We start from the raw sequence: 17,195 nt of genomic DNA, 5'->3' as shown, positions 1-17,195 counted from the left end.
TCCCTGGTCATCGGTCAGCGGTCATCGGCTGCGGATGCCGGACTATACCATAGTATAGTGGTCGGGTCTTAATGGACGGTGAGCCCCTGCACTCGCCGATTTACTGGGGTGAGAGGCGCCAAAGAAAGCGAAAAGCAACGCACAATAAATACTAACGGTAGAAGTAATGAAAAAATACTTGTCCACGATCCACTGAACTCCACTCACTCCAGCAAATCTATATTTAAAGCTGTCTGATGAATGTATTCGTGCACGCAGTTGAGTGACGCAATTTAACTGGCAATCGAACATAAATGATATACAATATTGCAATGACATTGCCAATAAAAATGATATCCCTTTTCCAAACCAGAAAACTTAGTTCCGCAACGTTTTAGTTTTGAATAAACTTTTGAATGTGCTCGAGGGAAATTAAATATTCAGGTTGTTGCACATTTTGCTGTAATGGATATAAGTAGAGAACTAGCACGGTTGTTTAGCACGGTTGTCCTTTACATTAAAATATTATATTTAGCTAGACCGATTTTTTAAGCGAACCAATGAAAAAAATAGCAAATCTAAACATATTTATGTAAATTAAAGGAATCCAAACTTTTTTCCTACAAAACCTGCTCCTTTCCAACTCGCGGAACATATGAAAACACACCAATGAAAGTGGGATGAATGCCGTCTTCTCACATTAACTGGCTATCTGACCACGTGACACCCGGCGGATGGGGAAGGCTGTGAAAAATGCTGGTGGTTTTTTATCGTAAAGTTAAGTCCCCGGGCGGGCATAACGCTTAAGTAAAATGTTCGCAAATTAAATGAAAATCGGCGGAGGCAAAAAATTGGCTCGTGACTGTCGTGCCGGAGCGGATGTCCAAATGGCTGGCCAACTGGACAGGTGATGCTGCTGAAAGCCGGCGGCTTATCGCACCCGTCGTCGCTGATCCCATATAAAAGTTAATTAGCGTGAGATTTGTGCGAGCGTTTGGCGGTTAACTTTGATTAACGTCAATGCGGCGTCAAAACGTGCTAAAAAAACCAAAACCAACTGAAACATCGCCAACATGGCTAACAAGCAAACACAAAAAGCACACGCACACCTAAGCGCAGTAAACATTTTCTTTTCGCTTTCTTTTGTTGTGAAAATTGCAATTTTTATTGCACAAAACCTGAGAAGGCATACAACCCCTACGGCATGAAATAGAAAGTCCGCTGGCCAAGCGTGAGTCTGGTTCTTAACAAAAACAAGAGATAATGATATAGTCGAGTGCCCCGACTATCAGCTATCCCTTAATCAGGTAGTGGAAACTATAAAATATATACCATCTTTACAAAAGTGCGAGCGTGACAGGCAAAAAGTTTTTGGCAAATCGATACGCTAATAAAAATTTGAAAAAATATCAAAACATTTTGTAAAAGTGTAGGCGTGGCAGTTTTGGGCGGCTTGTGGACTAGAGTGGATGTGAAAACACCATTTAACAAACTTTCCTAATCTCAACTTTCTGGCTTTTATAGTCCCTGAGATCTCGCCGTTCTTACGAACGGACAACGGTAAGTATTACATACTTTTCAACGAATATAGTATACCCTTTACTCCATGAGTAGCGTGTATAAAAACAGCCAAGAAACAAATAAAACCGAAAGTTAAGTGGCCTCCCAACATTAACCCTCCAGAGTTCTTCGCACTCCAAGAATTTAGAACGCTCTTTGGCCGGTTTTATCGTTGCGGTAGGTTGTTGGCTTTGTATATACTTTCTCCGAGAAATTTCACACACATTTAAGCCGCAACGACTTCCATGAACCGTAGGCAGCTGGGCTGCTGCGATTACTGCGGTTGTTGTTTATTAAAATGCTATTCCTCTCTTAATTTTGTTGTTGTGGCTGTCTTTTGCTTTTATTTGACTTAGACCCCACCGCAAAGTGGCACAGAAAAACTGTGAAAAATCTTTTGGCCAACTGAGGAATGGGAAAAGTGCAGGGCGTGGCGACGCTGCCAACTCAAAAAGTCGCTGCGAGCCAAAGGAAGCAGACAAAGTTGCTGCTGCAATTACTGTTGCTACACTCAGATTTAACTTATTTAACTTGGAAAAACAGGTTAGTATTTCAGTAAGGCCTTTAATTTTAAGGAGCAGTAACTCTCAATGCTTTAAGTACGTTCTTTAATTAAATTTTGATAAAAATATTGTAAACGCACACAAATCAATTGAAAATAATGCATTTATCAATTTTCTATTGCCTTATCAATATAAGTAATAATATTTCTTCACTTTAATGCTATTCTCGTGAACACAAAGAAAATTCGAAATGATCCTTATAATAGTCCTGATAATGTAATTATAATTTTGTGAAAGGGGTGAAATAAAAAGGGTGACTTGATACAAATCACCTACTTCTTTATTGATAAAAGCTGGACTCTTTTCTACGGAAAAGGTTAACCGAATTTGCTAAGTGCACTCCGACTGGCCTTGCCCGTGGTAAGCAGTTGGCACGCAGAGGAAGGAAGACAATTGGAATTGTTTCACATGCGCAGCTCCGTTTGATGTGGATACGTGTCTGCCATGGCACATTGTAATGCTGCAGGTACAGATGCAGTTACTCAGGGGCTTGGATGCGGATGTTTTTGGCTGCAGCTGCAGCACCCGCATAATAAGATGGAAATCATATGTTGGGAAACTCCAGGGCCCGAATTATGTCCCAGGCTTGATGGACATTTTGACAGGTCGATTTAGCTTGGAATACAAACAATGATGCACATTAGTCACATTGCTCGGCGAGTGGCATTTGGAAAGGTGAGGACAGGAATCCAATACGAAAGTGTCCAACGAACACAACCGAGGGGATCACAATCACTTCATGTAAACATGTCGAACAATTTTCAATTTATTCATGTTTAGAGACAAGGCTATTTTTGTTGTGTTATGGAGACATTTCTTGACATTGAGAAATGGGATATACATATAGCAGCAATGGGACAACCTATTCTAAATTCAATCCAAACTGGAATGGAAACAACTACCTTAATATCGAATTTGTAATTGCCCTCTTGGACTTTCTAAAAAATCTGGCATATTAATTTCCAGAAACACCACTTTTGTGTTATTTAAACGCAGGAATTTCTCGCAAAAACCTAAAATCAAACATATTATCTTAACTAAAAAATCATCTAAACAAAAGTATTCTTCTCGCTCATAACCCGTAAGAAATGGACACAAAGTAAATGACCTCTGCGGCAAATATATGTACAATATTTTCATAAGAATTCAAAGGACAGCGGCTTTTCAGGTTCACTGCCTCTGGGAAATCCTATAAGTTTTCACTTGCTTTGGGACATTTAAAACGGCTCCCCGGCGGCCAGTGAACCCAAAACGCTTTGGTTTTCCATTGTTCATCGAATGATAGCTACGCGGAAACAAAGCTGTATGCAAATATATACTCATGCGCACCAAAAAGTACTTAATGCAAATCGATGAACTCCCCTGCAAACCCCCAGTACCTTTCCACGGACTTTGGGCAGTGAAAGTGGCGTGAAAAAGAGGCGGCGCCGACGAAATCAAAATATAAGTGAGTGGCCCAGAAAAAAAACGCGGGTAGCTGGGCAGATATACCCATTCCGCAGTGCCGACACTTAAAGTGTGAAGCTGGGCCAGTGGCAAGTTGGCAGCAAGTAGCCGGCTTGGCCATTAGTGGGAAATGTTTGTGGCCGGCGGGCCATTAATTTGGCAGTTTATTAGTCAAAAATCGCTTTGCGACCCTCTGGGTCCGGCTCATACTCCTTTTAATGTATGCCTGCCACATAAACCGATCGCCAAGCGAAAGCCCCACAAAACAAGAATCCAGAAAATGCATTTTCACTCGAGCTTCACTCTTTGTTTTTGGCTAAAAAGTTTTGTCTTTATAGCAGCAGTCAAGCCGCAAGAAAGCCGCAATAATGCGGAAAAGCTTTCCTTTCCCTACGCCAATCGCATGCATGGCATCACGTTCTATCAGATACAATTACGGACCTGGAGATACATTCAGCATTATATTCTGCTTACTAATTTACTGCCAAACATCATGAGATACATCATGAGATACATCATGCGATGCCCATTCGAATGGCCCTGAACATCCCATTGACACCCTCGCTGCCGTTTGCATTACATAAAAAACGGCCATGGCCACCGTTTAGTAGCTGGCAATGACTTTCTTCACGGCCAAAACTCGTTCTTGAATGGCGAAAACTGCTAAAAGCCAAATTGAAATTAAAGTGTCAACGGCAACGGCAGCCAGTTGCAGGAATGGTCAAATGCCAAAATAGCGAACTCCTACCAAAAACAACTACTGCAACTAATATGTTTGGCCATAAACAACGAAAGCTATGGCTGGAAAAACAAGTCGCTACCCGTTGGAAATGCCTTGGCCTCGCCTCGCTGCTGGGCGACTTGGTTCATTGAGGAGCACTGCTGCCAATGATCTTGACGGCAATGGCGATGCCAGCTAGGCCATTTTGTAGCCAAATTGGCGTATGATATTTAATTTTGCTTTAGTAATATAGTGGTAACACACAAAACTGAGAGCTGACAGCAAGAGCAAGCTATCAGAACTGTATATGCATATATAATGTTTAATAAATTAATTATACGACATTATAGTACCGTATTATTGTGCAGTATAAATTACTGTAAGATAAATAAATTGAATATAAGGAAAACTAACAATTTACCATTAAAGTACTGGCCACAAAATAATAAAACACATCAAACATCACATCACATAAACCGACACTATCAGGCTTAACTTACTTCTGGCTTTGGAAAACCCAAGTACCAGCACTGACGCGCTCTTTTACCCACCGCCGTGGAAAACCGAGTGGGAAACCGAGTGGGAAAACAGCCAGCACGAGCTGGGCGCCCGAAGTCGCCGACGAAGCCGAGGAAAATCAAATTGCGATCATCAGGCCGCCGAGCGAGCGCAGAAAGAAAGAAAGGTCTATAAAAGAACAAAGCGCGCCAAGGCTCGGTATCAGTGTGATTCGAGCCAGCAGCCAGAGCAAGTAGCTCCCAGTGACTCCAGACAAGGATCTGTGACCGAAGGACTAACCAACCACCCACCCACCTGTGTGTAGCACCTGTCGCACGGTGTGCCGCGAGTGTTGTCGCCGTCGTTAGCCGGGAAAAAAGTGAAAAGTGCTAAGTGCCTTAGCATGATATTCAAGCAGTGGCCCTGGCAGGCCCTCATCAGCCTGCTCTCCGTGCTGTTCCTCGCCAGCAGTTGTGGGGCAGCCACCGAGCAGCTGGGCAGCCCACCCAGTCCCAGCCCATCCCAGAGCGCCGGGGCACGGACCCTGCTGAGGGTCTACGACGAGTGCACCCGCGCCGAGGCCGGATTCGTGCCATGTCTGAAAAAGAAGGCCATATCCTTCATCGACCGCCTGGCCCCCATCGACGCCATCAACGTGGCCGATGGCATCAAGCTGGTGCGCCTGGAAACTGCTCCCCGTCCGCCGGCCGCGAGCGAGAACGATCTGGAGTCTTCGCTGCCCCGATCCGGGAGCGACCGGGATGCCAAGCTCACCCACATGCTGATCGAGCGGCTCAGCTACTTCTTCAACGGGCACTCCCTGCAGGTCAGCTTCCCCAAGCTCACATCCGAGGAGATTGGACGCGGCCTAGAGGAAGGTAGGAAACAGTTGGCTTTGGGTTCGTTTGGGAAGCAGTTACCGCTTGCTAATTCCAAAAATTCCAATTTATCACTGTAAAGCAAAAATATGATAATAGTGTGCTATCAATGGGAGAAATGTTTAGAAACGGCCAAAGATCTATCACCGTTTTTGATTATTTTCCCCAACTGGTATCGCAGTATATTATTTACCCTAATGGCCAAATAGCCAGTGATTATGGTAGATCTCCGGCCTCTGTCGCCGAATACCCTGCAATCAGCCCAAGACTTCTTGGGTAAACAAATCGATCCACCGCACAGCGCCAATCATCACTTTCTGTGGGCGGTCTAGTTGCGGTTACCGCTAATACCCCAGTATTCATTGCGCGTAACAGTGACATAATTTGACTCTGGCTATGACTCTGGCCATATCGCCGGCAATTTCCAGGTGGTTATTAGAGCCAAGAGAGCCGTGATAGTAGTCCACAGCGTGTGTTTATCTCGGCTGGCAGTGACATTAGCAACTGCATCGCCGCAACCGCTGGCTGGCCCACTTCCTGGCTTATCATTCTGCATTGTATGTAAGCAGGCTGAGTGGGCTGGTTGGAGTGCGGAAGAAATGCGGAGAAAGGCGGGGGGAGAGGTCACATGGTACTGCCGCTGGGAAAATGCGCAATTGTTTTTATTTTTTTTCGCCTCTTTTATAACGCGCACACGAGAAAACTCGTTGAGCAACTCAGGACTGACCCAGAAACCTTAACAACGACATCAGCCAGACGGTGGCGACTGCGTCGAATATAAAATGTCATGCCAGAATTTCGTGTACTCCAAAAACAGCCAAAAACATGGCATGTCGTGTAGCTTTGGCACCACGAATCCAAGTCGCTCTAGTTTTATTTGTCAAGCAAATAAAAATTGTTCCAAACAATCGCACAATTTTGGTGTTAAGCATTTGTGAGCACGTGATGTATATAATAATATTTTTATTTTAAAATAATGTATTACATTGAAAGTAAAGGCCTACCTAACGATAAACCTAATTTATGTACATTCTGCCCAACTTTAAGACCAAGTATCTAAGCCCCAAAGGGCAGAGTAGGACGCTTCAAAAGTCTAGATGACATGACCATGTCAAATGCAATGAAAGTGGCGACCACGTTTCTCCGGCGAGCGAAACAACTCCTCGACTAGGAGGCCAGTGGCATTGGTATTCCATTTTGAATGCGGGCTGTCGTCAATTACAAATTTGACACAAGCACTTATGCAGCATCCACAAGATCGCAATGCAAGCGATGCAAAGAAAAGTGAACTTACTTTCACGCCTCATGAAGTTTTTCTTTTACTTTCAAATCATTGATCAAGATTTTTAATCGATGCGAGGAGCTGGAGTCAAGTTGGCCAACACTTTCCCAATGGCAACCATTTTTGGCTAATACTTGTTCGATCGATTGGGATGCCTGTTTAGAGCTGGTTATGACTTTCCGATCATCGATCTTTTGGGCAGCATTAGTCTCCATTTTTATTTCGATTTCGATTTCCATTTCTGTGTCCATTTCCATGTCCATGGACGTGGCCATGTCGAAATACAATTTTACCAGCCAGCCAGGCAAGTGAAATCGCCCGCAGTGTCCCTAATAAAGGCAGCAAAATGAAAGCCACACACGTTGCTGAAAATCGGAATGCCAAAGCCTCTTTCAAAAGGCGGCTGAGTTTTCCCTGGGAAAATATTCCCATGCAGCCTTTGCTTAATTGAGCAGGCACTTTCACCGTTTCTTCCAAATTTGCTGGGATTCCATCCAAATCATATCTCCTTGGAAGATCTTCAGAGATTCAGTTACTTGAACTATTGTTTTTGCATGCAATTCGTAGGGTAATTGTTTAATTTTATTCTTTAAGAAAAGTGAATACCTAAAAAATGTATAATTTCTTTACCATTGAAGAAAATTATTAGGACTTTTTGCTTGGAATAAATACTAGTACTAGTTTAAGTACAATATGAATGAAACCCCAAATTAACGCACTTTATCTTTTGCAGGCCGTGGTAAAATGAAGAAGATGATGGGCATGATGATGATGGGCATGGCCATGAAGATGATGGGAATGATTCCGATTGCCATGGGAGCGCTCTACATACTGGCAGGCAAGGCACTGATCATCTCGAAGATCGCCCTGCTCCTAGCGGGCATAATCGGGCTGAAGAAGCTGATGTCCGGCAAGTCGTCAGGCGGCAGCTCCGGCTGGTCCTCCGGAGGCGGCGGAGGAGGAGGTGGCTGGTCATCCGGAGGCGGTGGCGGAGGAGGCGGTGGCTGGGACCGGCGATCCCTGACCGAGGCCCAGGAGCTGGCCTACCGAGCCCACCACCAGGAGCAGGCGGTCCATGCCCAGAGCCACCCGCAGCTGCAGCATCTGCATCCGAAAGCAGCGGCGCCGCAAGTGGCCAAGTCGTAGGACGGAAATCTAGATAGATAGTGAAGACCAGGAGGAGGAGTGACCCCAAGTGTTAGATAGCTGCATTTATCTTGTGGATAAATCACGGACGGCGGACGGATTGTAATTAGATATACACATAACTCTCTTTTTGCACTTGCACTGCGGGGCAGGAATGATGACTTGATGCACTTCCAACGGTTCACTCGACGCACTGTGGCACCTATGGGTACATCGGATAAAATGTATCCAGAACGTGCGTTCCCACTGGGCACTGCGGATTTTTTATAATGATTAGTATTTGCTTTAATCGATTATGTTTTGTTTTATGTATCACTCTGCCCTGCTCTGTTCTTCCAGCCGGGTTTACTGTTGCTGAACCCGGCCTTTCTATCTTTTTTAGCCTGTATCTGTGTATCTGCAACTCACTGTGCCTCAATTCCTATGGCTAACTGCACTTGCTATTTTCAATTACCTGTCGTACTTCCGCTTCTGCAGCCCGTTTCCAAGTCCAACTCACTCCACTGGCGCACTTTGATTAACTCTAGCCTGTCTAACTGTACGTAGCGACTAAGTGTAATAATTTATTTAACTTTATTATTTATTTACCAGCCGTAAGTGTAAATTGCATGTAAGCAGCAAAGTTTTCAAAAAACAGAAAAGCAAAAAAAATGTACACAAATAAAATCACTGATACCAAGCGAAGGGCAGGTTTCTCTTGGGTTGAATGGGGTGGGCGGGCCAGGCTAAAGATACTCGGCCAATGTCACAGTTCCTGTTGCCATTTGCCAGAGACTACTTCCGCTTGCCTTGGCCAAAGCCCCAACAAAACTTGGCCAGCCAGCTTCCATTAATTCCACTTGTAGTGTCCCAGGGTGTTTGCCCCATATTCGGCAACCTTATGGTCCACTTTTATTGCTCTGGACCAAACACACAAGACAACGGATATTTAAGCCAAGAAGCAAGTTGGCCCACAGTTCAACTCTATAAACATTTTCCAGGCCATGAACGTTTGTCTGTGCCAGTACGGGAACGAGAATTTTCCCTTGACTTTAATCATAAGTGAACGCACAAAGAATTTCTACAGGGACCAATAATGAATTACGCAAAATTAGTGGTGTTCTGAGTTGAGTATTTTATTGTGCTTGCAGATTTGCTGAGGGAGTGAATTAAGTAAGTTAAAGCTGTTGGCCAAATCAACTTTAATAATGGATTCAGCTGGTCATTGTGTTTCAGCACTTGTAACCCGAAAGCTTCATTCAAATTGCCTAACGGCTGACTATATTGGCAATCAATTCCGCATTTAACATAAAAAAGTTATATAGAAAAAACACATACCGGCGATTAATTACTTTCAAAACTGCCTCTGCTCCTATAACGACGCATTTTAAAATGTATTTTTGTACCTGTCAATAAAAAGAGAGAGGAATAACCAGAATTTAATTTAAATGAATGAGGTCGATATTGGAACCTTATTAGTTTGTTCAATGAATAAATTAAGCCTCTTACAAAATTAACTAACTATAACCAAAGACACTAGAATAATAAGATGCGTAACGCCATACGATTTTTTTGCCCACGAATTTTTGTTCAAGATCCCGAGAGAGAGCTATCTAAAGTTAAACATTCTTCAGGCTTTATTTAAGACAATTTTTACTGCTCACTTTAAAGACCTCACTAGCTCGAGATTAATTTAGTAGCACTTTGTATACGAATAAACACAAAAATATATATCCCTTTCAGTGTAGGGTAATCAATTTCTTAACAAGAATTTTATATTGTATTTTAAATATTTTGTATGAATAAATATTTTAAAATAAATATAACATTTCAAACACTTGTATAAATAACATTTGCCTGGTTTATTATTATTCAAGAGGGATGCCAATGTGATCTTGCAATAATCTTCCGCAAGTAAGTTAAACATTCTTCAGGCTTTAATTAAGACAATTTTTACTACTTTGTGCAAGTAACACATACACTACATACATACATACATACATATATACATACATACATACATACATACTTTTATACATAGATACATCCATACAAACATACATACATACATACATGCATACATGCATACATGCATACATACATACATACATACATACATTCATACATACATACACACACCGGTACATACACTACACATACACTACACATACACTCACTGCTCGACCGGTAAGAGAGATTACTTGAACTATTTTGCGACTCTAAATTAGAAGACATGCCTTACAGTCTACACCAGAACTAGTTGGGAATTATAGGGCTACAAGAAAATATTTTTCCTCAGCAAATATTAAAAGCGGCAATAACTATGTGTTCCAACAGTAAGTTAAACATTCTTCAGGCTTTATTTAAGACAATTTTGACTACTCACTTTAAAGACCTCAATATCTCACTTATCTTAGATATTATATTATATTATTATATTATTATATTATTATATAGATATAATATCTATCTATTATGAACGCAACAATTAGTTTTCCTTTTGATTTTCAGGTTTTGTTTTTTTTTTACTACAAATATTTTAAAGGAAAGAAAATCTAGTTATTTTTTTTCTCTATGCTTCGTACTTTATGCTGAAAAACTTTAGCAGCGGTGCGCACCTTTTGATCTGACTCTGGGAAAAAGCAACAGACTTCTCCTTTTATTTAATTTTTTTTTGTATCTTCTGATTCTTCTTAAAACAAAGTTTATCAGTTATCACAGGCAAGCTGCTTAACGCTCAACGATAGCGTTCGCAAAAATGTTCACAGAATATTATAAAACATAAAATAGTATAGCTGTTGTTAGTGCATATTATGAAATATTTTATTGTCTTAATAAAACCGGATACTTGCAAATATTATATGGCCATATAATAGCTGCGTTTAAATCTCAGCGTGTGCAGTATAATGGCTTCTTATCGAGATAAAATTAGCCTCTCATTTAAATTATCACATCGGGTTTTAAAAGTCTGAATTAGAGTTCAGTAAAAGTTGTTCCAAGAACGATACTCAAAGCTTACTGCCTTACAAACTTTATGGTAATTAGAGAATGTGTCCCTTAATATAGTGTCATCGAGAATGGTAATAAATGGTATTGGTACGATTACAAGGTGAAAAAGATCTTTATTTATTTAAATTAGATTTAATTTTGCTTTATTTGTGAGTTCGCCAAGCAGTCTGCCGATCATCTCAAACTAGTTTCGCTAACTTGGAAATAACTGGCATTAAGGAGATTCGGGTTACTTGGCTATAGAATGTTTTTCAGGTACATAAACGAGTTTATATCCGGACTACAGCTAAATGGAGAGTGGTTCATCTGCTCACTTTGTCTTCCACCATCCGGGCTGACCACCGTAGCTACCACCGTAACTGCCTCCGTAACTGCCTCCGTAGCTGCCTCCGTAACTGCCTCCGTAGCTGCCACCTGCACCGTATCCTCCTCCGTAGCCGGATCCATCGGTGATAACCTTAATTATTTTAACAGTGCTGCCACCTCCGTATCCACCGCCGTAGCCACCTCCGTAACCACCTCCATAGCCACCGCCATAGCCGCCTCCACCGTAGCCTCCTCCATAGCCACCTCCGTATCCGCCACCGTATCCAGCTCCGGAATCGCCGATCACTTTAATGACCTTCAGCGTGCTCTCGCCGCCATAGCCACCTCCGTAGCCGCCTCCGTAGCCACCACCGTATCCGCCGCCATAGCCACCGCCACCGCCACCACCACCACCGCCTCCCTTCAGCAGACTGAGGAGACCCGCGTTGGCGGTTGCCAGAGTGGCTGCCAGAGCCAGAAGACAAACAAGTACCTGGAGGATATCAGTTTTGGTTTAATCCTTTTAAGAATCATCTTCGCAGGCACCACTTACTTTCATTGCGGACTGCGAACGCTCGAGCAGCACAAGTAGAACTAATGCCAAAAGCCAAGTTCGCTTTCGATTTAAAGCTGCCTGACTGACCAAACCCCAGCAAAGGTGGCTATATGTCGCACACGCTTCACTTCCCTCCAAAAACAAGGTCTTTTGCCTCATTATAGTTACTCTGCCATTAAGCAAAAACTTGTGCAGCGCTCTGACTAAAGCCGGTGTGGCCGGGAAGATTCCCGAAAACAAATTTATGATTTCCATTAAAACGGGGCGTAGGATGAGTTTTGCGCTGAACTAGTTTTACGGTTGAGTTGAACGGGTTGCCAACAAGAGTCCCCAATAGAATGCAAGCTGTGGCTCAGATCAAAAAATGAAAGTTCATTTATTTGTTGTCTTCAGGCCAGCTAATTTTTGAAAAAAAAAAGTTCAGAATTGATATATTCCGATTTGAAAATTACAACTAATTAAATGTGCTAATAAAGATTTGTAGAAATTATATAAAAATTTAAATCATTTGAAATGAAGAAATTTAAAAGCACACATTAAGTTGGGAATGACAGAGAAATACAGGATATGATCCCAGTGTACCAATCGGCAAAAAAATGCAAGAATGTTAGCTCATCATAATCACCAGCCAAAAGAGCAGTCACATGCAAATTAACAGAAATAAAAAAATGCTTTAAATGTCTTTAGCTTGATCCACGTTTGATCATCTCTTGCCAGCATTCTCATACATGAGAAAACCAAACCATGTCAAATGAAATACGAACTTTGGACGCGTACAGACAACCAAAGAAATGTGCTAAAGTCACTCTCTATTATATTTCTAAGCCACCCGAATGGGCTCCTTTGGTCACCATCAATCATGGCTACCCGTTAATGGCGAAGCTCTGAAAGACATTTCAATTGCCATTCAGCCTAAGCCACAATTTGCGCCTGCAAAACAGCCCACAAGCCCCATTATCACATGGGCTCCATCACTTGTTCAGTGGCATAATTCTATCCCATACATCATTCTGAATGCGGATAATGGAAAACAAAGCCGGAATGGAACTCGAATCCAGATGCGGGCTGCACTCGGGTGGGAATCGCATTGAGATTCATCCCAAACTCTAGCTCTGATTCGAGAAATGGCAGCGCCTCTGCATAGAATAATAATTCTAATAAACTAAGTAAATAAAATGAATGAATAAATAAAATAAATAAATAAATAAAATAAATAAATAAATAAATAAAATAAATAAATAAAATAAATAAATAAATAACAAAAATAAAATAAATAAATGAAATAAATAAATAAAATAAATAAATAACTAATGAATAAATAAATAAGTCTAATAATTCTATGCTAATAAACATAGATGCAAATGTGATTTTTTTTTATCTTTAGATCTGCAGATATAAACATTTCATGCGTCGAAACCTACAATGCAGTGAAGGGGACATTTGTTGCCATATAAAGTATATATTTTCTTGACCAGTATTAAAGCCTGCAACTTTTTAAAATCAATCATTTCTTACCATTTTCTCCAGCTACTGCATTAAAGATATACATTTTCTCGGGACTATATTTTCAAAGGCAAGCCCAAAAGTGAGCTTTACGAAAAGAGTTAAGCTGTGAAAAGCGACGAAAAGTCGGCCATGTTCTTAGCCAACTTGTAAGAAAGTGAAAAGGTGTCGCCCAACAGTATGTGGCGTTGGAAGGGAAAGCAATAAGTTAAGTGCAACGTTACAGCGATTCACATCTTAGTGCCCATCATTCACTTGGGGAACATTAAACGCGTGGCGAGGTGCATGCCCCGCAGGCATCTGGTGGCAAGTTTGGAGAGACAATTAGCACGCACGTCTCTGCAATTACGCGAATTTACCCATTGGGTACACTTTCTCAGGGCCAGAAACCTATATAGAATGGTGCAACAAGTGCAAGGCCACCAGTTGGACCTGTGGATCCGAACGTGCAACAGGGAATTAAGCAGGCGACAAGGTGGTGAAAAGTGAAAATTTCCCAAACTCGCCTTTAAAGCTTTGTTTTCTAATTAAAACCGACATGCCTGAATGGGCTCACAAGCACGTGTTCTGCTCCCTGGAGCGTTAATCTACGATCTGCCAATGAGACCCCCGCTCTTCATCAGTGAAAATTTACATAAGTGGGATTTGGGAAGTGGCCGGTGGTCGGTTCCCTCCACCCAATCCGGTTACGCCTGACGGACTGCTATTCTGCATGTGTACACTCCAAAAAGTGGTCATCAAATAATTGCACTTTGTGAATATTTAAAAAGGTAGGCAAATCTTACCTTAAGAAAATGCCCAATAAATTAATTTTAGTACTAACAATATACATTAAATGTTTGGGTTTCTTGATTACATTTAAATCCCAATAGTGAATTTCATTTGAACCATTTTATAACGCCCTATTTCTCCTCGTGTGTGCCAGGTAAAAGTCTTGATTGTGAAAATCTATCTGGGAGATCAACTGGGCGCTTGACCGCAAGCCAAAGCCACAGCATTTTTCGGCGAAAGGCCGTAAAATCGCTCGACCAGGGAGCGCTATAAACTGTCGAATGGCCCGTAGAATTTGGTCTACAAAGATCTGGAAACACTCAGCTCCTCACAGTTCAATTCTTGACGGCGTGCGGAGTGCGTGTGTGAAGTGGCAAGCCCAGCCAAAGGATCCACAGGAAAATTGATTCGAAAATGTGGCAGCGACAGGTGTTGGTGCTCGGCATTTGCGGGCTCCTAACAATGGAGGTGGCGAGGTGCAGCGCCAGCCGCTTTAATGGGGCTACTTCCGCCGGCAACCAGAGCCCGCAGCTAAAGCTGGAGATGAATGCTTGGCAGCCTTTCACTCAGCACAACAATTGGCTCATTCTCCACGCGACAGCACCCAGTTCCATGCAGCCGGAGCGGGCGGAGCGGGCGGAGATCCGGGAAAGGCGAAAGGAACCGGAACGACTTCCTGTCAATTTCTACGCCTACAACCATCGCTATAACGATAGCTCCCCACCGCCGGGCGGAAATTACAAACCGAATCCTTCCAACGATCCATCCAGCTATGTTCTGGCCATCAGCCAACAGATGCGGCGGGGCCAACTCCTACGCCAGCTGCCACAAGCGGAGGCAGTCGAGCCGGAAGTTCACAAGGTGGCTGCGACTTTAACCCACCCGGTTAATGGTGATGACGATAATAATCACGATGATGAACGCAGCATCCTTGCCGGGGAACCAGGAGATGGCGACCAGTCGTCGCTCCGGGGTGTGCAATCCTATTTGGAGCCCTTTGAACGTGCCCTGGTGAAAGTGCGCGACTTCTGCGACGCCCTGAGAAGCGTGATTGGCGACGAGGAAGGTGGGTAAACCTACTGAATGCTTTATTAAATGTGGTCCAGAAGCAGGAGCTTTAAATGGATTAAATTACACTTTTATTCCGAAATCGGAATGAACGAACTTTAATATTAACTAGGCAAAACCGGAAATACTTTCGAATAGTATATACTTTCGTTCGAAGTTGTCGAACTTTAAAAGAATTTTGATCTTCCAATTTTATTTGTACTTTATGAGAACAGTTTTCATATTTTTTGCCATAAATATATAATATAGAACTGCCTTAAATTCTATCTGAATCTTTTCTAAAATGCCTTTTACGTATAATTATTATACAGTTGTCGAAACTTAAAAAGAATTTTGATCTTCCAATTTTATTTGTACTTTATGAGAACAGTTTTCATATTTTTTGCCGTAAATATAAAACATAGAACTCCCTTAAATTCTATCTGAATCTTTTCTAAAATGCCTTTTACGTATAATTATTATACAGTTGTCGAAACTTAAAAAGAATTTTGATCTTCCAATTTTATTTGTACTTTATGAGAACAGTTTTCATATTTTTTGCCGTAAATATAAAACATAGAACTCCCTTAAATTCTATCTGAATCTTTTCTAAAATGCCTTTTACGTATAATTATTATACAGTTGTCGAAACTTAAAAAGAATTTTGATCTTCCAATTTTATTTGTACTTTATGAGAACAGTTTTCATATTTTTGCCGTAAATATAAAACATAGAACTCCCTTAAATTCTATCTGAATCTTTTCTGAAATGCCTTTTATGTATATATTATATTTAAATTTGCAAAACAATAGTCATACGTTTGAAAAAACCAGTAAGCAAAGAGTTCTGAAGGAATATTTTAGAAAGTAAGTTGCTGCAATATTTCAATCACATCGAACTTAACGGTTTTACATTATATTAGACCACTCTTACTATACTCATTCTTCCTGGTGGTCTTGGTAAAGGAGCTTTCAATTCAACGATTCTTGATTAATTTCCAATCCCCGTGCGGTCATGCAAGGGGCAAGCGACCATGACCTCGGGGCGCCTGCGACTGACCATCTAATTACGTGGCTAACTAGTGATTCCGTTCTTCCAAGCGCAGATGGGTCGGGCTCAAATAAATTGGATGCCACCGCAGGAGAATCAGAAGCAGCAGCCGCACGGCCACCAGGTGCAACTTCAAAGGAGCTCCTGGCTCAAGGTCGCTCTCAACGTCTGGCATCGGCGGATTCCGAGGGCCGCAAGCTCAAGAAGCTGAAGAAGAAGATCCAGAAGCTGTTTTTCCCCCTGCTGATTGCCTACAAGCTCAAGTTCCTCACCCTCATCCCGGTCCTAATCGGCGGACTCACTCTGCTCGTGGGCACCACGGGTCTGGCCGGCTTCTTCTTCGCACTCTTTACGGCTGTAATGAGTCTAAAGAGCTCCGGAGGAGGCGGCCACTCCAGCAAGTCGCTCGTTCTGAAGAAGCTCTGATGAGGGCCGCTAAAGCACAGTCAGATACCTATTTGTCCAGTGCTTGCCCATTGATTTGCCTCGTCGGTGGCTATAAACCATTTTCAGCCACCTCAAACCATCGATTTTCAGCGATAGCAACGGCGCGCGCTCAAGTGAAATTAAGTATGTATATAACACAGTCACCCAAAAGCTAATTTTAAACACAGTCTGTAATAATCCATTCATGAGATTTCAGAGCTTTGCCAATAATTGAATTTATTTTTAAGCCTTCTAACTTTTGGAAACATTTTGCCTTTTTATTTTCTACGCTTCCTTTATAAAAACCTGTTTGTTTTAAGGTCTCTCTTACGATAAAGTCAAAATAGCACTTTTTTGTGTAGATGGGCCGTTAATTGTAAGTATTTATTTTAAAAATTTAAAATCCTAAAGAAGACACAAAAGCTAACTTTAAAAACAGTTTGTAATAATCCATCCATGAGATTTCAGAGCTTTG

General features: G+C 41.9%; 3 protein-coding genes across 3 annotated transcripts; 2 read left to right on the top strand and 1 right to left on the bottom strand.

Annotated features, from left to right (window-relative positions):
- Positions 1–4,968: 4,968 nt before the first annotated feature.
- On the top strand, positions 4,969–8,757 carry LOC6552720. The gene is made up of 2 exons (XM_001979013.3): positions 4,969–5,645; positions 7,661–8,757. The coding sequence occupies exons 1-2, from the start codon at positions 5,171–5,173 to the stop codon at positions 8,071–8,073; spliced, it is 888 nt and encodes a 295-aa protein (XP_001979049.1). The 5' UTR covers positions 4,969–5,170; the 3' UTR covers positions 8,074–8,757.
- A 2,614-nt stretch (positions 8,758–11,371) lies between these two features.
- Positions 11,372–12,082, bottom strand: LOC6552721 (acanthoscurrin-1). The gene is made up of 2 exons (XM_001979014.2): positions 11,921–12,082; positions 11,372–11,860 (listed from the first exon to the last, which is right to left on the bottom strand). The coding sequence occupies exons 1-2, from the start codon at positions 12,080–12,082 to the stop codon at positions 11,372–11,374; spliced, it is 651 nt and encodes a 216-aa protein (XP_001979050.2).
- Positions 12,083–14,408: 2,326 nt separating this feature from the next.
- LOC6552722 lies at positions 14,409–16,913 on the top strand. Its single transcript, XM_001979015.3, has 2 exons — positions 14,409–15,263; positions 16,350–16,913. Exons 1-2 carry the CDS (start codon positions 14,612–14,614, stop codon positions 16,718–16,720), a joined length of 1,023 nt encoding a protein of 340 aa, XP_001979051.1. The 5' UTR covers positions 14,409–14,611; the 3' UTR covers positions 16,721–16,913.
- The last annotated feature ends 282 nt before the right edge of the window (positions 16,914–17,195 follow it).

The sequence above is a fragment of the Drosophila erecta genome, unplaced genomic scaffold, assembly GCF_003286155.1.
Source record: "Drosophila erecta strain 14021-0224.00,06,07 unplaced genomic scaffold, DereRS2 tig00000000-arrow-pilon, whole genome shotgun sequence".
Classification (NCBI taxonomy): Eukaryota; Metazoa; Arthropoda; class Insecta; order Diptera; family Drosophilidae; genus Drosophila; species Drosophila erecta.
This window is presented reverse-complemented; position numbering and strand designations above follow the sequence as displayed.